At 47.1% G+C, this 22,081-nt stretch overlaps 1 protein-coding gene across 1 annotated transcript in view; it reads left to right on the top strand.

Moving 5' to 3' along the window:
- The window catches only part of LOC112241721 (homer protein homolog 2-like), a 61,208-nt gene extending 39,825 nt beyond the window's left edge, over nt 1-21,383 (top strand). Inside the window, exons 3-5 of the mRNA XM_042313938.1 lie at nt 12,574-12,705; nt 13,800-13,892; nt 21,238-21,383. Coding sequence (XP_042169872.1) covers nt 12,574-12,705; nt 13,800-13,892; nt 21,238-21,381 — 369 coding nt within the window. The 3' untranslated portion in view covers nt 21,382-21,383. The remainder of the gene's footprint in view (nt 1-12,573; nt 12,706-13,799; nt 13,893-21,237) is intronic.
- Nucleotides 21,384-22,081: the final 698 nt, after the last annotated feature.

The raw sequence follows: 22,081 nt of genomic DNA, 5'->3' as shown, positions 1-22,081 counted from the left end.
TCCCTCTCTCTCTCTCTCTCTGTCTCTCTCTGTCTCTCTGGGTGGGTGATTTCAGATTTGGGAAGACAGCCACCCTACGCAGTTGAAATGAAAAACTAAGATAGGAGGGTGTTGTGTGTGTCTCTCTCCTCCTGCATGTGTTTGATCAGGTTTATTGAGACAGACTACTCCAGTTAGTTACATTAACACATATAACCATGACATGTCAGAGATCTTACACACATACAGAGAGATCTTACACACATACTGAATACAACCATACAACCATGACATGTCAGAGATCTTACACACATACAGAGAGATCTTACACACATACTGAAGACTGAATCTCCTTTGTTCCCTGTGAACGTACCAGTCTTCTATCAGGGACTTGGGATGAGTCCCACATGGCGCCCGATTCCCTATCTAGTGCACTACTTCATAATCACATTTAATTGGTCGCGTCAGTCAGTTAAGAACAAATTCTTATTTACAAAGATGGCCTACTCCGGCTAAAACCTGGACAACGCTGGGCCAATTGTGTGCCGCCCTATGGGACTCCTAATCACGGCTGGATGTGATACAGCCTAGATTCGAACCAGGGACTGTAGTGAGACCTCTTGCACTGGGATGCAGTGCCTTAGACCCCTGCGCCACTCAGATGTTTTCGCAGGTGCAGAGTAATGGTGTTACTCTGGTGTTTCTGTCTCCAACAGTGTTGTAATGCTGGTGTTTCTAGCTCCAACAGTGTAGTAATGCTGGTGTTTAGCTCCAACAGTGTTGTAATGCTGGTGTTTAGCTCCAACAGTGTAGTAATGCTGGTGTTTAGCTCCAACAGTGTAGTAATGCTGGTGTTTAGCTCCAACAGTGTAGTAATGCTGGTGTTTAGCTCCAACAGTGTAGTAATGCTGGTGTTTCTAGCTCCAACAGTGTAGTAATGCTGGTGTTTCTAGCTCCAACAGTGTTGTAATGCTGGTGTTTCTAGCTCCAACAGTGTAGTAATGCTGGTGTTTAGCTCCAACAGTGTAGTAATGCTGGTGTTTAGCTCCAACAGTGTAGTAATGCTGGTGTTTCTAGCTCCAACAGTGTTGTTGTAATGCTGGTGTTTCTAGCTCCAACAGTGTAGTAATGCTGGTGTTTCTGTCTCCAACAGTGTAGTAATGCTGGTGTTTCTAGCTCCAACAGTGTAGTAATGCTGGTGTTTCTAGCTCCAACAGTGTAGTAATGCTGGTGTTTCTAGCTCCAACAGTGTAGTAATGCTGGTGTTTCTAGCTCCAACAGTGTAGTAATGCTGGTGTTTCTAGCTCCAACAGTGTAGTAATGCTGGTGTTTCTAGCTCCAACAGTGTAGTAATGCTGGTGTTTCTAGCTCCAACAGTGTAGTAATGCTGGTGTTTCTAGCTCCAACAGTGTAGTAATGCTGGTGTTTCTAGCTCCAACAGTGTAGTAATGCTGGTGTTTCTAGCTCCAACAGTGTAGTAATGCTGGTGTTTCTAGCTCCAACAGTGTAGTAATGCTGGTGTTTCTAGCTCCAACAGTGTAGTAATGCTGGTGTTTCTAGCTCCAACAGTGTTGTAATGCTGGTGTTTCTAGCTCCAACAGTGTAGTAATGCTGGTGTTTCTAGCTCCAACAGTGTAGTAATGCTGGTGTTTCTAGCTCCAACAGTGTAGTAATGCTGGTGTTTCTAGCTCCAACAGTGTAGTAATGCTGGTGTTTCTAGCTCCAACAGTGTAGTAATGCTGGTGTTTCTAGCTCCAACAGTGTAGTAATGCTGGTGTTTCTAGCTCCAACAGTGTAGTAATGCTGGTGTTTCTAGCTCCAACAGTGTAGTAATGCTGGTGTTTCTGTCTCCAACAGTGTAGTAATGCTGGTGTTTCTAGCTCCAACAGTGTAGTAATGCTGGTGTTTCTGTCTCCAACAGTGTAGTAATGCTGGTGTTTCTGTCTCCAACAGTGTAGTAATGCTGGTGTTTAGCTCCAACAGTGTTGTAATGCTGGTGTTTAGCTCCAACAGTGTAGTAATGCTGGTGTTTAGCTCCAACAGTGTAGTAATGCTGGTGTTTAGCTCCAACAGTGTAGTAATGCTGGTGTTTAGCTCCAACAGTGTAGTAATGCTGGTGTTTCTAGCTCCAACAGTGTAGTAATGCTGGTGTTTCTAGCTCCAACAGTGTAGTAATGCTGGTGTTTCTAGCTCCAACAGTGCAGTAATGCTTGTGTTTCTAGCTCCAACAGTGTAGTAATGCTGGTGTTTCTAGCTCCAACAGTGCAGTAATCCTGGTGTTTCTAGCTCCAACAGTGTAGTAATGCTGGTGTTTCTAGCTCCAACAGTGTAGTAATGCTGGTGTTTCTAGCTCCAACAGTGCAGTAATGCTGGTGTTTCTAGCTCCAACAGTGTAGTAATGCTGGTGTTTCTAGCTCCAACAGTGTAGTAATACTGGTGTTTCTAGCTCCAACAGTGCAGTAATGCTGGTGTTTCTAGCTCCAGTACCAGAGTCCTGTGTGTGGAAGAGACCGTGTAGTAATGCTGGTGTTTCTAGCTCCAGTACCAGAGTCCTGTGTGTGTAAGAGACCGTGTAGACAGTATATGAATAAAATCATGTTTTACAGCCGTAGTTATAGAGGATGAGCCACAACTAGGGAACGAGGGACCATAGGGGTAGGGGACCGGGGACCAGGGACCGTAGGGGGTAGGGGACCGTAGGGGGTAGGGGACCGTAGGGGGTAGGGGACCATAGGGGACCAGGGACTGTAGGGGTAGGGGACCGTAGGGGGTAGGGGACCATAGGGGTAGGGGACCAGGGACCGTGTTTCTAGGGGACCAGGGACCGTAATGCTGGTGTTTCTAGCTCCAGGGGACCAGGGACCATAGGGGGTAGGGGACCATAGGGGGTAGGGGACCAGGGACCATAGGGGGTAGGGGACCGTAGGGGACCGGGGACCATAGGGGTAGGGGACCAGGGACTGTAGGGGACCAGGAACCATAGGGGTAGGGGACTGTAGGGGACCAGGGACCATAGGGGTAGGGGACCAGGGACCGTAGGGGACCAGGGACCGTAGGGGGACCAGGGACCATAGGGGGTAGGGGACCATAGGGGGTAGGGGACCGTAGGGGACCAGGGACCGTAGGGGACTAGGGACCATAGGGGGTAGGAGGGTAGGAGGGGGAGAATAGGAGGGTAGGAGGGGGGAGAATAGGAGGGTAGGGGGGTATAGGAGGGTAGGGGTAGAGGGTAGGAGGGGGAGAATAGGAGGGTAGAGGGTAGGAGGGGGAGGGTAGGAGGGTAGGGGTAGAGGATAGGAGGGTAGGGGAAGAGGGTAGGAGGGTAGGGGAAGAGGGTAGGAGGGTAGAGGATAGGAGGGTAGGAGGGGGACAATAGGAGGGTTGGGGTAGAGGATAGGAGGGTGGTAGGGGTAGAGGATAGGAGGGTGGTAGGGGTAGAGGATAGGAGGGTGGTAGGGGTAGAGGATAGGAGGGTGGTAGGGGTAGAGGATAGAAGGGTAGGAGGGGGAGGGTAGGGGTGGAGGGTAGGAGGGGGAGGGTAGGGGTAGAGGATAGGAGGGGGTGGAAGATAGGAGGATAGGAGGGGGAAGATAAGGGGGAGGATAGGATGGGTGGAGGATTTGAGGGAGGAGGATAGGATGGGTGGAGGATTTGAGGGAGGAGGATAGAATGGGTGGAGGGTGGGAGGGGGAGAGGATTGAATGGGTAGGAGGGGGGAGGGTAGGAGGTGGAGGATATAAGGTTGGAGGATATAAGGTTGGAGGATATAAGGGGTGGACGATAGGAGGGTAGGAGGATGGGAGGGTAGGAGGCGGACAATAGGAGGGTAGGAGGATGGGAGGGTAGGAGGATGGGAGGTTAGGAGGGCGAGGATAGGAAGGAGGGAGAGGATAGGAGGGTGGGGGTAGGAGGATAGGAGGGAGAGGATAGGAGGGTGGGGGTAGGAGGATAGGAGGGTGAGGATAGGAGGGAGAGGATAGGACGGTAGGAGGGCGAGGATAGGAGGGCGAGGATAGGAGGGCGAGGATAGGAGGGTGAGGATAGGATAGGAGGATAGGAGGGCGAGGAGGGCGAGGATAGGAGGGCGAGGATAGGACGGTAGGGGGCGAGGATAGGACGGTAGGAGGGCGAGGGATAGGAGGGAGGATAGGAGGACAGGAGGGCGAGGATAGGAGGAGGGCGAGGATAGGAGGGTAGGAGGGCAAGGATAGGAGGATGAGGATAGGAGGGCGAGGATAGGAGGGTAGGAGGGCAAGGATAGGAGGATGAGGATAGGAGGGCGAGGATAGGAGGGTAGGAGGGCGAGGGTAGAAGGATAGGAGGGCGAGGATAGGAGGGCGAGGGTTGGAGGGCGAGGATAGGAGGAGGATAGGAGGGCGAGGGTAGGAGAGCGAGGATAGGAGGAGGAGGGTAGGAGGGCGAGGATAGGAGGAGGAGGATAGGAGGGTGAGGATAGGAGGAGGAGGGTAGGAGGGCGAGGATAGGAGGAGGAGGAGGATAGGAGGGTGAGGATAGGAGGGCGAGGATAGTAGGAGGGGGAGGATAGGAGGGCGAGGAGGATAGGAGGAGGAGGAGGATGGTTGTGTGCATGCGTAGAAAACATACATGCTAATTTCAAATTCTTTGACCTCTCAGAGAGGGTCTTCCTCGACCCCTAGCAACAGTCACCTCTAGATAACCTTGACAACAAGCTGAGCTGTGTCTCTAAGGCATGTCAGTAAAGGTTGTTGTCTAACTCCCCGTCTCTTCAAGTTCTCTTGTCTGACCTTGTGTTTTACAGAGCCTTTTATTGGAAATACAAAGCTCTGGGGATTTGTCATGCATGTCTGATTTGGACAGTGTTCTGAGCTCTCAGTGAGGTGTGAGGGTGTGAGGTCTCTCTGTGAGGTCTGAGCTCTGGAAAAAAAGATAAGTGTTAGCTCCTCGGTAGAGAGGGAGATGGGGTGGTGAGGGAAATATAAAAAGAAGGGAGAGACAGTGAGAGGAGGACAGAGACAGGATGATGAGGGAGAGGCAGGAGGATGAGGGAGAGACAGGGAGAGGAGGAGAGAGACAGGATGATGAGGGAGAGGCAGGAGGGTGAGGGAGAGGCAGGAGGGTGAGGGAGAGGCAGGAGGGTGAGGGAGAGGCAGGAGGATGAGGGAGAGGCAGGAGGATGAGGGAGAGGCAGGAGGGTGAGGGAGAGACAGAGGCAGGAGGATGAGGCAGGGGGATGAGGGAGAGGCAGGGGGATGAGGGAGAGGCAGGGGGATGAGGGAGAGGCAGGGGGATGAGGGAGAGGCAGGGGGATGAGGGAGAGGCAGGGGGATGAGGGTGAGGCAGGGAGATGAGGGTGAGGCAGGGAGAGACAGGAGGTTGAGGCAGGGAGAGACAGGAGGGAGAGACAGGAGGGTGAGGGAGAGACGGGGAGAGGAGGAGAGACAGGAGGATGAGGAGATGAGGGAGAGGCAGGGAGGGTGAGGGAGAGGCAGGAGGTGAGGGAGAGGCAGGAGGGTGAGGGAGAGGCAGGAGGGTGAGGGAGAGGCAGGAGGGTGAGGGAGAGGCAGGAGGGTGAGGGAGAGGCAGGGGGATGAGGGAGAGGCAGGAGGATGAGGGAGAGGCAGGAGGGTGAGGGGTAGAGATGGGGGTTGAGGGGTAGAGATGGGGGTTGACAAAGAGATGGAGGGGAAAGAGGGAGACGGGTGATGAGGGAGGGAGAGAAGAGGAGGAAGAGGAGGAGAAAGGAAGAGAGAGAGGAGGAGGAAGAGGAAGAATGAGAGGAGGACAGCGGTTGTCAGTTATTCCTAGTCCTAATTTTGGAGCAGGGCCATGTTGCTATGAGACAAGGGGTGCATAGTAATTAACATGTCTTGTGTTGTCTCTTAATTGTTGGGATCAGTTCTCTGTGCTGCTCCGAGACAGAGAGAGTGTTTTCTTTGTTTAGGAGTGTTTGAGGGTGGGTTCTCGTTCTCGCTGTGTGTGTGTGTGTGTGTGTGTGTGTGTGTGTGTGTGTGTGATATGATTCCATTTCATGTGGAGTTTTCCAGAGGTGGGCCCAAGTCACTATTTTTCCAGTCGCAAGGTCAGAGTCTCAATTCGAGTCCCAACTAGAACGGTTTGAGTCTCGAGTCGAGTCCCAACTAGAACGGTTTGAGTCTCGAGTCGAGTCCCAACTAGAACGGTTTGAGTCTCGAGTCGAGTCCCAACTAGAACTGTTTGAGTCTCGAGTCGAGTGCCAACTAGAATTGTTTGAGTCCCAGTCCCAACTAGAACTGTTTGAGTCTCGAGTCGAGTCCCAACTAGAACGGTTTGAGTCTCGAGTCGAGTCCCAACTAGAACGGTTTGAGTCTCGAGTCGAGTCCCAACTAGAACGGTTTGAGTTTGAGTCCCAACTAGAACGGTTTGAGTCTCCAGTCTAGTCCCAACTAGAACGGTTTGAGTCCCAACTAGAACGGTTTGAGTCCCAACTAGAACGGTTTGAGTCTCGAGTCGAGTCCCAACTAGAATGTTTTTTCAAGTAAAATAAACTACACATTCAATAGCTTGTTCAATTACACATCTTTGTCTATGTATTGATGCTACCAAATCAAATCAAATCAAATTTATTTATATAGCCCTTCGTACATCAGCTGATATCTCAAAGTGCTGTACAGAAACCCAGCCTAAAACCCCAAACAGCAAGCAATGCAGGTGTAGAAGCACGGTGGCTAGGAAAAACTCCCTAGAAAGGCCAAAACCTAGGAAGAAACCTAGAGAGGAACCAGGCTATGTGGGTTGGCCAGTCCTCTTCTGGCTGTGCCGGGTGGAGATTATAACAGAACATGGCCAAGATGTTCAAATGTTCATAAATGACCAGCATGGTCGAATAATAATAAGGCAGAACAGTTGAAACTGGAGCAGCAGCACAGTAGCACAGACATTTTCATTATTTTGTCTACAACATATTTTGAATATGTCATAATACATTTGAACAGATTCCAAATGCAGCTTCATCTCCATCTCATACTGAAGACCAGTAGGTCTGGTCTAGTAATGCAGCTTCATCTCCATTTCATACTGAAGACCAGTAGGTCTGGTCTAGTAATGCAGCTTCGTCTCCATTTCATACTGAAGACCAGTAGGTCTGGTCTAGTAATGCAGCTTCATCTCCATCTCATACTGAAGACCAGTAGGTCTGGTCTAGTAATGCAGCTTCATCTCCATCTCATACTGAAGACCAGTAGGTCTGGTCTAGTAATGCAGCTTCATCTCCATCTCATACTGAAGACGAGTAGGTCTGGTCTAGTAATTGTTGCCTCATTGCTGCTGAGCTTCAAGGTCAACAGTTCATATCCTGGATCCCCAAACAGTTTGTAGAGCTGCGTATTTACTATGAGTATTTACTATGAGTATTTACTATGAGTATTTACTATGAGTATTTACTATGTGTATTTACTATGCACATTTACTATGCCAATAGTACTCATCTGAGACTCATCTGGAGACTCATCTGGATCTGCTGTCTGGAGACTCATCTGGATCTGATGTCTGGAGACTCATCTGGATCTGATGTCTGGAGACTCATCTGGAGACTCATCTGGATCTGCTGTCTGGAGACTCATCTAGATCTGCTGTCTGGAGACTCATCTGGAGGCTCATGTGGATCTGCTGTCTGGAGACTCATGTGGAGACTCATGTGGAGACTCATGTGGAGACTCATGTGGAGACTCATGTGGAGACTCATGTGGAGACTCATCTGGATCTGCTGTCTGGAGACTCATCTGGAGACTCATCTGAATCTGCGCGCCCTCCTTTGAGCAGCTAATGCCGATCACTGGTCCTTGGTCAACAGTCAAGACGCGCAACTAGTTGATTCTGAAACACAGATGAGTTGTTTTTTTTAGACACTAATTTGGTGCGATACCGTAGGAAACCAGATCAAATAGGCTTAGGTGTGTGTGGTATCTGTAGACAATTTAAAATATGGATTAAAAAATTCCCATTCAGTTTCATACTCGTGACCCACGTTGAGAAGCACTGCGCTACGTCACCTGATCTGTATTGATTGACAGTTTTCTGGTCCAATCAGAGGGCCGACTGTGCAGTTCACTAGTCAATCTGTTGCAGGTTTATTTGTATTTTTTTGCAATGTGCAATGTGCAGCCTCTACGGCTGATATCTCTGGCGGCGCGGAGAGTAATCCTTGGAGACTGTGCCACAAAATGGGTGACAAAATGTTACAAAACCCGGCCACAGAATTTCAAGTCATCAGTCTCAAGTCAAAGTCTCAAGTCCCCAAGTCTCAAGTCAAAGACAAAGTCCCCAAGTCTTGAGTCTCCCAGTCTCAAGTCATCGAATGTGTGACTCGAGTCAGACTCGAGTCCAAGTCATGTAACTCGAGTCCACTACTCTGGAGGTTTCTGTGTTGTCATACACACCCTGGGACTCTTCTCCTTACCAGTAGATTATTCATCTATATCAGTTTCATCAATCACGCTCCTTACCATATCACAGTCTCAGTGACTCACTTCTCTCCCGGAAACACTGGCTCTGTCCCAAATAGCACCCTATTCCCTATATAGTGCACTACTATAGACCAGGGCCCTATTCCCTATATAGTGGTACTACTATATACCAGGGCTCTATTCCTTATATAGTGCTACTACTATAGACCAGATCCATATTCCCTATATAGTATCTTTAGACCAGGGCTCTATTCCCTATATAGTGGTACTACTATAGACCAGAGCCCTATTCCCTATATAGTGCACTACTTTAGACCAGGGCCCTATTCCCTATATAGTGCACTACTTTAGACCAGGGCCCTATTCCCTATATAGTGCACTACTTTAGACCAGGGCCCTATTCCCTATATAGTGTACTACTATAGACCAGGGCCCTATTCCCTATATAGTGGTACTACTATAGACCAGAGCCCTATTCCCTATATGGTGGTACTACTATAGACCAGAGCTCTATTCCCTATATAGTGATACTACTATAGACCAGAGCCCTATTCCCTATATAGTGATGTACTACCAGAGCCCTATTCCCTAGACCTGGGCCCTCAGGACCGTTTAGGAGACAGTCTATCATTAGACTATTAATACATGTAATTATGCTACAGTAACAGGCCTGTTAAACAGCTACTAGTTTAACAGCTGGACTACACTGTAACCGAGAAGGGCTTGTGTCCCAAATGACTCCCTATTCCCTACATAGTGCACTACTTTAGACCAGAGTTCTATAATGCTCGTGAATAGGGTGCTAGTGAATAGGGTGCCTTTTTGGGATATGGGCTTGGGAGTCGTAATGACCATTATAAGGGTCAGTGGGCTGTGTGGACACGTGCATACTGGACATAGTTGGAGGCTGTGTGTGTGTGTGTGTGTGTGTGTGAGAGAGAGCGTGTGTGTGTGTGTGTGTGTGAGTGTGAGTGTGAGTGTGAGTGTGTGTGTGTGTGAGAGAGTGTGTGTGTGTGTGTGTGTGTGTGTGTGTGTGTGTGTGTGTGTGTGTGTGTGTGTGTGTGTGTGTGAGAGAGAGTGTGTGTGTGTGTGTGAGAGAGAGTGTGTGTGTGTGTGAGTGTGTGTGTGTGTGTGTGTGTGTGTGTGTGTGTGTGTGTGTGTGTGTGTGTGTGTGTGTGAGTGTGTGTGTGTGTGCAGCAGAGACTCTGAAGGAAACCAATCTAATGGTCCTGATATTACTCTGTTCCTCTTCAGATTACATAAAGCCTCCAGCTCTTTCTCTTGTCATTGTGTTATTATGGAAATGTTTCTCTCTTTCTCTGGAGTTCAGAAGGGAAGGAGTCTGTTCGCAGAAGTGGGGTTTATTTTAGGTTTTTTTGCCCAAAAAGCTGTTAGAGTTATTTCACTTTTACTTTGATTTCTGATGCTGAATAAGAGCTTGATCTTTGGCCAGAGTTGTATTTTAGAAGCTAAACGGTTAGCTTCACTTCTGAATCTTGTACAAGAAGATTATTTTAGATGTACTGAGAACAAAAATAAGTTGTGGCTTGTGTCAACAACAACAAACAGGAAACTGAAAGCCTTGTGGGGCGGAAAAAAATCTATTTTATATTTGTCAATAGGAGCACTTCTGCTCATCTTTTCCATGGAGAACACAGACCCATGCTGTTCTGCACAGTGGGATAAGGTGTGTCTTTGCCAGCCCAGCCCAGGCCCAGTCCAGTCCCAGCCCAGTCCCAGTCCCGTCCCAGCCCAGTCCAGAACCAGTCCAGTCCCAGTCCCAGTCCCAGTCCAGTCCCAGTCCCAGTCCCATCCCGTCCCAGTCCCATCCCAGTCCCAGCCCAGTCCCAGTCCCAGTCCCAGTCCCAGTCCAGTCCCAGTCCAGGTCCCAGTCCAGGTCCCAGTCCCCCAGTCCCAGCCCAGTCCCAGTCCCAGTCCCAGTCCAGTCCCAGTCCAGTCCAGTCCCAGCCCAGTCCCAGTCCAGTCCCAGTCCAGTCCCAATCCCAGTCCCAGTCCAGTCCCAGTCCAGTCCCAGTCCCAGTCCCAGTCCCAGTCCAGTCCCAGCCCAGTCCCAGTCCCAGTCCAGTCCAGTCCCAGTCCAGTCCCAATCCCAGTCCCAGTCCCAGCCCAGTCCCAGTCCCAGTCCAGTCCCAGTCCCAGTCCAGTCCCAGTCCCAGTCCAGTCCCAGTCCCAGTCCCAGTCCAGTCCCAGTCCCAGTCCAATCCCAGTCCCAGTCCCAGTCCAGTCCCAGTCCCAGTCCCAGTCCAGTCCCAGTCCCAGTCCCAGTCCAGTCCCAGTCCAGTCCCAATCCCAGTCCCAGTCCAGTCCCAGTCCCAATCCCAGTCCCAGTCCAGTCCCAGTCCCAATCCCAGTCCCAGTCCCGTCCCAGTCCCAATCCCAGTCCCAGTCCCAGTCCCAGTCCCAATCCCAATCCCAGTCCAGTCCCAGTCCAGTCCCAGTCCAGTCCCAGTCCCAATCCCAGTCCCAGTCCAGTCCCAGTCCCAATCCCAGTCCCAGTCCCAGTCCAGTCCCAATCCCAGTCCCAGTCCAGTCCCAGTCCAGTCCCAACCAGAACCAAAAGTAATATAATACAGTGTTGTGAAAAAATATTGGCCCCACTTTCTAATTTTCTCTACTTTTGCATATTTTTTTATACTGGAATGTTGTCAGATCTTCAACCAAAACCTAATATTAGATAAAGGGAACCTGAGTGAACAAATAAGACAACAATTCATATACTTGTTTAATTTCTTTGATGAACAAAGTTATGCAACACTCAATGCCCCAGTGTGTAAAAGTAATTGCCCCGAGGACACTCAGTAACTGGTTGCTCCACCTTGTATCTGCGACGACTCCAACCAAACGCTTCCTGTAGTTGATCAGTCTCTCACGTCAGTTTTTCGGCCCACTCTTCCATGCAGAACTGCTGTAACTCGTGGGGTTTTTGAACTGCTCGTTTCAAGTCCTGCCACAACATCTCCGTTGGTATTAGGTCTGGACTTTGACTAGGCCATTCCAAAACTTCAAATGTGTTTTGCTTTTTAGCCATTTTCATATAGACTTGATGTTTTGGATCGTTGTCTTGCTGCATGTCCCAGCTGTGCTTCAGCTTCAGCTCACAAACAGATGGCCTGACATTCTCCTGTAGAATTATCTGATACAGAGCAGAATTCATGGTTCCTTCTATTAAGGCAAGTCGCTTAGATCCTGAGGCAGCAAATCCTCCTCAAACCACCACACCACCATCACCATGCTGACCCCAAACCATCACACCACCATCACCATGCTGGACCCCAAACCATCACACCACCATCACCATGCTGGACCCCAAACCATCACACCACCATCACCATGCTGGGCCCCAAACCATCACACCACCACCATGCTGGACCCCAAACCATCACACCACCACCATGCTTGACCTTTGGCATGAGGTTCTGGGGAATGAAGTGTTTGGTTTTCGCCAGGCATAATTTGGACCCATGTCGTCCAAAAAGTTATACTTTTGACTCATATGTCCATAGAACATTCTTCCAAGAGTCTTGATGATCATCCAGGTGCTTTTTGGCAAACTGGAGTCAACCTTTTTGGACGAGATGGGTCCCATTATGCCTGGCGAACACCAAAGGACTTCAGGGGCTTATTCTGTTGCAAAAAGTTTCGTAAATGGAATGAAATAGGGAGGGACCTACCTGAATTTGTCCAATAGAAACTCTTGTTTTAGTGTTTGGACAAATGATTACACCCCAGGTGTGCACATGCAAAACTGTGGCCCACTGAGGTTTCCCAAACTGGTTACCCAAACAGGTTTCCCAAACTGGCTGCCAACTGAGGTTTCCCAAACTGGTTTCCCAAACTGGTTTCCCAAACTGATTTCCCAAACTGGCTGCCAACTGAGGTTTCCCAAACTGGTTTCCCAAACTGGCTGCCAACTGAGGTTTCCCAAACTGTTTGTGCTTTGACCCGATTCCATGTCCCTGTGGCCCAGCAAGGCACGTACCCCCTCGAGCTGCTCCAGATATTTCCGTTGTGCCCTTGAGCAAGGCACTAACCCCCTCAAGCTGCTCCAGGTATTTCCGTTGTGCCCTTGAGCAAGGCACTAATCCCCTCAAGCTGCTCCAGGGGCACCACCGCATCTCCTACTAACGTGTCATTTCCTGTCTCCCTTCAGGTGATCATCAACAGCACCATCACCCCAAACATGACCTTCACCAAGACCTCCCAGAAGTTTGGCCAATGGGCTGACAGCAGAGCCAACACAGTGTTCGGACTGGGGTTCGCCTCCGAGCAGCAGCTGGCCAAGGTACTGATTGGTTCATTGATTTTCTGTTACAATTTTAAAAAGACAAAGCTATTTCATCACTACTGTTAAGATATAGCTGTTCCGTCACTACCGGCAACATAAAGCCGTTCCGTCACTACCGGCAACATAAAGCCATTCCGTCACTACCGGCAACATAAAGCCATTCCGTCACTACCGGCAACATAAAGCCATTCCGTCACTACCGGCAACATAAAGCCATTCCGTCACTACCGGCAACATAAAGCCATTCCGTCACTACCGGCAACATAAAGCCATTCCGTCACTACCGGCAACATAAAGCCGTTCCGTCACTACCGGCAACATAAAGCCGTTCCGTCACTACCGGCAACATAAAGCCGTTCCGTCACTACCGGCAACATAAAGCCATTCCGTCACTACCTCTGTGTTTGTTTGGTCCAGTATTTGTTGTTGTTGTTGTTTGGGAACCACCTTGGATATGAGTTGATTAATCATCTCATGGGATTTTATCCTTCACATATTTTACAATGAATAAATAGTAGATGGTCTAGTTTGTCCCTGAGCTCATCATGTCACAGTAACTCACCTCATCTCCACCATGGTTACATCCCAACGGCACCCTATTCTCTTTATAGTGCACTACTTTAGACTAAGGCCTATAGGGCTGATGGTGCACTACTTTAGACTAAGGCCTATAGGGCTGATGGTGCACTACTTTAGACCAAGGCCTATAGGGGTGATGGTGCACTACTTTAGACTAAGGCCTATAGGGGTGATGGTGCACTACTTTAGACTAGGTTCCAGTGGGGCCATGTGATTACATCATCATTAAGCGACACACACACATCGCTTGTCTCTATAGGGGTGATGGTGCACTACTTTAGACCAGGTTCCATTGGGGACATGTGATTACATCATCATTAAGCGACACACACACACATCGCTTGTCTCTATAGGGGTGATGGTGCACTACTTTAGACCAGGTTCCATTGGGGACATGTGATTACATCATCATTAAGCGACACACACACATCGCTTGTCTCCAGTGATTTATGTTTTTATATTTGAACATGTATTAATCTTTTTCCTTGTTTATTTTTCTCATCTTGTTTCAGTTTGCTGAGAAGTTCCAGGAAGTGAAGGAAGCAGCGAAGCTGGCCAGGGACAAGTCACAGGAGAAGATGGAGACATCGAGTAACAATTCCCAGGTAACATACGGGCACACACACACAGACATATGGTCACACACGCACGCACGCGCGCACGCACACACACACACACACACACACACACACACACACACACACGCATGTGCACAGATACATACAGTTGAAGTCGGAAATTTACATAGGTTGGAGTCATTAACTCGTTTTTTTCAACCACTCCACAAATGTCTTGTTAACAAACTATAGTTTAGGCAAGTCGGTTAGGACATCTACTTTGTGCACAGCACAAGTAATTCTTCCAACAATTGTTTACAGACAGATTATTTCACTTATAATTCACTGTATCACAATTCCAGTGGGTCAGACGTTTACATACACTAAGTTGACTGTGCCTTTAAACAGCTTGATGTCATGACTTTAGAAGCTTCTGATAGGCTAATTGACATCATTTGAGTCAATTGGAGGTGTACCTGTGGATGTATTTCAAGGCCTACCTTCAAACTCAGTGCCTCTTTGCTTGACATCAAGGCTTATTCCTTTTGATTTTCCCAAGACCTGTAGACCTCCACAAGTCTGGTTCATCTTTGGGAGCAATTTCCAAACGCCTGAAGGTACCACATTCATATGTACAAACAATAGTAGGCAAGTATAAACACCATGGGACCACGCAGCTGTCATACCACTCAGGAAGGAGATGCGTTCTGTCTCCTAGAGATGAAGGTACCTTGGTGCGAAAAGTGCAAATCAATCCCAGAACAACAGCAAAGGATCTTGTGAAGATGCTGGAGGAAACAGGTACAAAAGTATCTATATTCACAGTAAAACGAGTCGACATAACCTGAAAGGCCGCTCAGCAAGGAAGAAGCCACTGCTCCAAAACCGCCATAAAAAAGCCAGACTACGGTTTGCAACTGCACATGGGGACAAAGAATGTACTTTTTGGAGAAATGTCCTCTGGTCTGATGAAACAAAAATAGAACTGTTTGGCCATAATGACCATCGTTATGTTTGGAGGAACAAGGGGGAGGCTTGCAACCCGAAGAACACCATCCCAACCGTAAGGCACGGGGATGGCAGAATCATGTTGTGGGGGTGCTTTGCTGCAGGAGGGACTGGTGCACTTCACAAAATAGATGGCATCATGAGGAGGGACAATTATGTGGATGGACAATTATGTGGATATATGAAGCAACATCTCAAGACATCAGTCAGGAAGTTAAATCTTGGTCACAAATGGGTCTTCCAAATGGACAATGACCTCAAGCATACTTCCAAAGTTGTGGAAAAATGGCTTAAGGACAACAAAGTCAAGGTATTGGAGTGACCATCACAAAGCCCTGACCTCAATCCCATAGAAAATGTGTGGGCAGAACTGAAAAAGCATGCGCGAGCAAGGAGGCCCACAAACCTGACTCAGTTACACCAGCTCTGTCAGGTGGAATGGGCCAAAATTCACCCAACTTATTGTGGAAGGCTGCCCGAAACATTTGACCCAAGTTAAACAATTTAAAGGCAATGCTACCAAATACTAATTGAGTGTATGTAAACTTCTGACCCACTGGGAATGTGATGAAAGAAATAAAAGCTGAAATAAATAATTCTCTCTACTATTATTCTGACATTTCACATTCTTAAAATAAAGTGTTGATCCTAACTGACCTAAGACGGACTAAGGTGTATGTTATCTTCCGACTTCAACTGTACATACACACACTCAGTAATGAGTGACTAGGTGTAGTAAAGTGATACTTGGTGTGTGGGGGTCAAAGGTGACCGGGAGTCACTTATCATCTGCCAGCCGCCAAACAGACACATAATCTACCCTGGGAGGCTGTAATGTGACGGGTCAGAGCTGTAAAAGGTCTGCTGGATTGTGTTACATCATCTCATCAACAGCCTGAGGACAGTATTCTGACTGTCAGTTCTATTCTAACATGTCCTCTCATTAGTGTTCTGACTGTCAGTTCTGTTCTAACATGTACTCTCATTAGTATTCTGACTGTCAGTTCTGTTCTAACATGTACTCTCATTAGTATTCTAACATGTACTCTCATTAGTATTCTGACTGTCAGTTCTGTTCTAACATGTCCTCTCATTAGTATTCTAACATGTCATCTCATTAGTATTCTGACTGTCAGTTCTGTTCTAACATGTCCTCTCATTAGTATTCTGTCTGCCAGTTCTATTCTAACATGTCCTCTCATTAGTATTCTGACTGTCAGTTCTGTTCTAACATGTCCTCTCATTAGTATTCTGACTGTCAGTTCTATTCTAACATGTCATCTCATTAGTATTCTGACTGTCAGTTCTATTCTAACATGTCCTCTCATTAGTATTCTGACTGTCAGTTCTGTTCTAACATGTCCTCTCATTAGTATTCTGACTGTCAGTTCTATTCTAACATGTCCTCTCATTAGTATTCTAACATGTACTCTCATTAGTATTCTGACTGTCAGTTCTGTTCTAACATGTCCTCTCATTAGTATTCTGTCTGCCAGTTCTATTCTAACATGTCCTCTCATTAGTATTCTGACTGTCAGTTCTGTTCTAACATGTCCTCTCATTAGTATTCTAACATGTCATCTCATTAGTATTCTGACTGTCAGTTCTATTCTAACATGTCCTCTCATTAGTATTCTGACTGTCAGTTCTGTTCTAACATGTCCTCTCATTAGTATTCTAACATGTCCTCTCATTAGTATTCTAACATGTCATCTCATTAGTATTCTAACATGTCATCTCATTAGTATTCTGACTGTCAGTTCTGTTCTAACATGTCATCTCATTAGTATTCTGACTGTCAGTTCTATTCTAACATGTCCTCTCATTAGTATTCTAACATGTCATCTCATTAGTATTCTGACTGTCAGTTCTGTTCTAACATGTCCTAACATGACATGTTAGAATAGAACTGACAGTCAGAATACTAATGAGATGACATGTTAGTATTCAAACTGACAGTCAGAATACTAACAGATGACATGTTAGAACAGAACTGACAGTCAGAATACTAATGAGATGACATGTTAGAATACTAATGAGATGACATGTTAGAATACTAATGAGAGGACATGTTAGAATACTAATGAGAGGACATGTTAGAACAGAACTGACAGTCAGAATACTAATGAGATGACATGTTAGAACAGAACTGACAGTCAGAATACTAATGAGAGGACATGTTAGAATACTAATGAGAGGACATGTTAGAACAGAACTGACAGTCAGAATACTAATGAGACGACATGTTAGAATACTAATGAGAGGACATGTTAGAATACTAATGAGAGGACATGTTAGAACAGAACTGACAGTCAGAATACTAATGAGAGGACATGTTAGAACAGAACTGACAGTCAGAATACTAATGAGATGACATGTTAGAATACTAATGAGAGGACATGTTAGAACAGAACTGACATGTCATCTCATTAGTATTCTGACTGTGTACGCTCCCTATTTAAGCCCCTAAACTCCCTGGATATATTGATATCCAGGTTGAGGCCCAAATGGAACCCTATCCACTACGTTTGACCAGAGCCAATGACCACCGTAGCATGTGTTCTCTTTATTTGGTCAGACATCAGATCGTTTAATCACATTCATATTCAGAGGAAACTGGACTCTCTTACTGTGTATTACTCTCCATTTATTAGATAAATTTGAATAGGTTTTTATTTTAAATTTGCATAGATAATTATTTAATATGTGCTCTACTGGGCTGTGATGATAATATCTTCATTAATTAGCAGTAGTTGGTTGTTTTGGGATGTAGAATCTCTCTTCGACAGAGCTACGTTAACCTAACTGGTACCTTTTAGAATCTGTGGGGAAGGAATGGGAATGCGTGGGCTAACGAGCAGCAGTAGTTCCAGTGTTTGGGGTTTTCCATCACTGGTTATTTGGACAAATCGCATCTATCACATTTCTGAAGGGGCCATTCGGCCCCTGTCATTTGTTGAGAGACGGTGGAGCTCCTCGTTCCAGCATCTCTTAATCCCCTCAGATATGGAACCAGAAATTAATCCAGCAACTGACCAATCATGTGAGACTTTAGTTCGGGTTAACCGAAATGGTTCTATTCATTAATATATTGCTGGTTTACCTGATAAAACCCTGGCAACACAGAGAGAGGAGAGGATGTCTGTGTCCTAAATAGAACCCTATTCCCTATATAGTGGTACTACTATAGACCAGAGCCCTATTCCCTATATAGTGGTACTACTATAGACCAGAGCCCTATTCCCTATATAGTGGTACTACTATAGACCAGGGCCCTCTTCCCTATATAGTGCACTACTATAGACCAGAGCCCTATTCCCTATATAGTGGTACTACTATAGACCAGAGCCCTATTCCCTATATAGTGGCACTACTATAGACCAGAGCCCTATATAGTGGTACTACTATAGACCAGAGCCCTATTCCCTATATAGTGGTACTACTATAGACCAGAGCCCTATTCCCTATATAGTGGTACTACTATAGACCAGGGCCCTATTCCTTATATAGTGGTACTACTATAGACCAGAGCCCTATTCCTATATAGTGAACTACTATAGACCAGAACCCTATTCCCTATATAGTGCACTACTTTGAACCAAAGCCCTATTCCCTATATAGTGGTACTACTATAGACCAGAGCCCTATTCCCTATATAGTGGTACTACTATAGACCAGGGCCCTCTTCCCTATATAGTGCACTACTATAGACCAGGGCCCTCTTCCCTATATAGTGCACTACTATAGACCAGAGCCCTATTCCCTATATAGTGGTACTACGATAGCCCAGAGCCCTATTCCTATATAGTGGTACTACTATAGACCAGAGCCCTATTCCCTATATAGTGGTACTACTATAGACCAGAGCCCTATTCCCTATATAGTACACTACTATAGACCAGAGCCCTATTCCCTATATAATGTACTACTATAGACCAGAGCCCTATTCCCTATATAGTGGTACTACTATAGACCAGGGCCCTATTCCCTATATAGTGAACTACTATAGACCAGAACCCTATTCCCTATATAGTGCACTACTTTGAACCAAAGCCCTATTCCCTATATAGTGGTACTACTATAGACCAGAGCCCTATTCCCTATATAGTGGTACTACTATAGACCAGGGCCCTCTTCCCTATATAATGTACTACTATAGACCAGAGCCCTATTCCCTATATAGTGGTACTACTATAGACCAGGGCCCTCTTCCCTATATAGTGGTACTACTATAGACCAGGGCCCTATTCCCTATATAGTGGTACTACTATAGACCAGAGCCCTATTCCCTATATAATGTACTACTATAGACCAGAGCCCTATTCCCTATATAGTGAACTACTATAGACCAGAACCCTATTCCCTATATAGTGCACTACTTTGAACCAGAGCCCTATTCCCTATATAGTGGTTCTACTATAGACCAGAGCCCTATTCCCTATATAGTGGTACTACTATAGACCAGGGCCCTCTTCCCTATATAGTACACTACTATAGACCAGAGCCCTATTCCCTATATAATGTACTACTAGAGCCCTATTCCCTATATAGTGGTACTACTATAGCCCAGAGCCCTATTCCCTATATAGTGGTACTACTATAGACCAGGGCCCTATTCCCTATATAGTGGTACTACTATAGACCAGGGCCCTATTCCCTATATAGTGGTACTACTATAGACCAGAGCCCTATTCCCTATATAGTGGTACTACTATAGACCAGAGCCCTATTCCCTATATAGTACACTACTATAGACCAGAGCCCTATTCCCTATATAATGTACTACTATAGACCAGAGCCCTATTCCCTATATAGTGGTACTTCTATAGCCCAGAGCCCTATTCCCTATATAGTGGTACTACTATAGACCAGGGCCCTATTCCCTATATAGTGGTACTACTATAGACCAGGGCCCTATTCCCTATATAGTGGTACTACTATAGCCCAGAGCCCTATTCCCTATATAGTGGTACTACCATGGACCAGGGCCCTATTCCCTATATAGTGGTACTACTATAGACCAGGGCCCTATTCCCTATATAGTGGTACTACTATAGACCAGGGCCCTATTCCCTATATAGTGAACTACTATAGACCAGAACCCTATTCCCTATATAGTGCACTACTTTGAACCAGAGCCCTATTCCCTATATAGTGGTACTACTAATGCCCAGAGCCCTATTCCCTATATAGTGATACTACTATAGACCAGAACCCTATTCCCTATATAGTGGTACTACTATAGACCAGGGCCCTCTTCCCTATATAGTGGTACTACTATAGACCTATGGAGCTCTGCCTCAGTGTTTTCTATCACCATCAACACCCTGTTTTAAGACTCTTTATGTTGGTGTTTCCGTTATTTTGGCGGTAACAACTCCGTGTCCCAAATGGCTCCCTATTGACCCTGGTCAAAAGTAGTGGACTATATAGGGAATAGGGTGCCATTGGGGATTCAGAGGGTGGTTTGAGAGGTGTTTTTCTAGCCTCTCACCCAGCCAGCCAGTCTTAGCCTGCCAGGTCTGCTCAGTACACTCTGTTACTATTGACATGCCCCAAATGGCACACTATTCCCCATAGACCCTGGTCTAAAGTAGTGCCCTATATTGGGAATAGGGTGCCATTTGGGATGTAGGTTATAACTACATGGTGTTTCAGAGCTGGTCAGTACTAACTAGCTGTTACTATAACTACATGGTGTTTCAGAGCTGGTCAGTACTAACTAGCTGTTACTATAACTACATGGTGTTTCAGAGCTGGTCAGTACTAACTAGCTGTTACTATAACTACATGGTGTTTCAGAGCTGGTCAGTACTAACTAGCTGTTACTATCTGACTGTTACTATAACTACATGGTGTTTCAGAGCTGTTCAGTACTAACTAGCTGTTACTATAACTACATGGTGTTTCAGAGCTGGTCAGTACTAACTAGCTGTTACTATAACTACATGGTGTTTCAGAGCTGGTCAGTACTAACTAGCTGTTACTATAACTACATGGTGTTTCAGAGCTGGTCAGTACTAACTAGCTGTTACTATAACTACATGGTGTTTCAGAGCTGGTCAGTACTATCTAGCTGTTACTATAACTACATGGTGTTTCAGAGCTGGTCAGTACTAACTAGCTGTTACTATAACTACATGGTGTTTCAGAGCTGGTCAGTACTAACTAGCTGTTACTATAACTACATGGTGTTTCAGAGCTGGTCAGTACTAACTAGCTGTTACTATAACTACATGGTGTTTCAGAGCTGGTCAGTACTAACTAGCTGTTTACTATCTGACTGTTTAACTACAGATGGCAGGAGTCTGACTCAGCTCTATGAAGCAGAATCATCCTCTGGTATCTGACATGATAAATTGTCCTCTTCCTCCCCCTCATCCAGGAGTCGGGTCGTGAGACCCCCTCGTCCACCCAGGCCTCCAGCATCAACGGGACGGACGATGAGAAGATCTCCCACGGAGGACCGGAGACCGCAGCGCTGATGAGCGAGAACGACAAACTCAAGACCACTGTGGAACAGAGGTAAGAAGGGAGGGGGAGAGGTAAGGAGGGAGGGGGAGAGGTAAGGAGGAGAGGTAAGGAGGGGGGAGGGGAGAGGTAAGGAGGGAGGGGTAGGGAGGGGGAGAGGGAGAGGTGAGGGGTAAGGAGGGAGAAGTAAGGAGGGAGAGGGAGAGGTAAGGAGGGAGGGGGAGAGGTAAGGAGGGAGGGGTAGGGGGAGAGGTAAGGAGGGAGGGGGAGAGGTAAGGAGGGAGGGGTAGGGAGGGAGAGGGAGAGGTAAGGAGGGAGGGGGAGAGGTAAGGAGGGAGAGGGAGAAGTAAGGAGGGAGGGGGAGAGAGGAAGGAGGGAGGGGAGGGGGAGAGTTAAGGAGTAGGGGGAGAGGTAAGGGGGAGAGGTAAGGAGGAGGAAGGGGAGAGATAAGGAGGGAGGGGGAGAGGTGAGGGGGAGAGGGGAGAGGGAAAGGAGGGGGAGATAAGGAGGGAGGGGGGAGAGGTATGGAGGGGGAGGTAATTAGGGAGGGGTAGGGGGAGAGGTATGGAGGGGGAGGTAATTAGGGAGGGGTAGGGGGAGATGTATGGAGGGGGAGGTAATTAGGGAGGGGTAGGGGGAGAGGTATGGAGGGGAGGTAATTAGGGAGGGGTAGGGGGAGAGGTATGGAGGGGGAGGTAATTAGGGAGGGGTAGGGGAGAGGTATGGAGGGGGGAGGTATGGAGGGGGAGGTATGGAGG

This window comes from Oncorhynchus tshawytscha, unplaced genomic scaffold, assembly GCF_018296145.1.
Source record: "Oncorhynchus tshawytscha isolate Ot180627B unplaced genomic scaffold, Otsh_v2.0 Un_contig_9329_pilon_pilon, whole genome shotgun sequence".
NCBI classification, from domain to species: Eukaryota; Metazoa; Chordata; class Actinopteri; order Salmoniformes; family Salmonidae; genus Oncorhynchus; species Oncorhynchus tshawytscha.
Note: the sequence above shows the minus strand (reverse complement) of the source record. Positions and strands in the feature narration are given on the sequence as shown.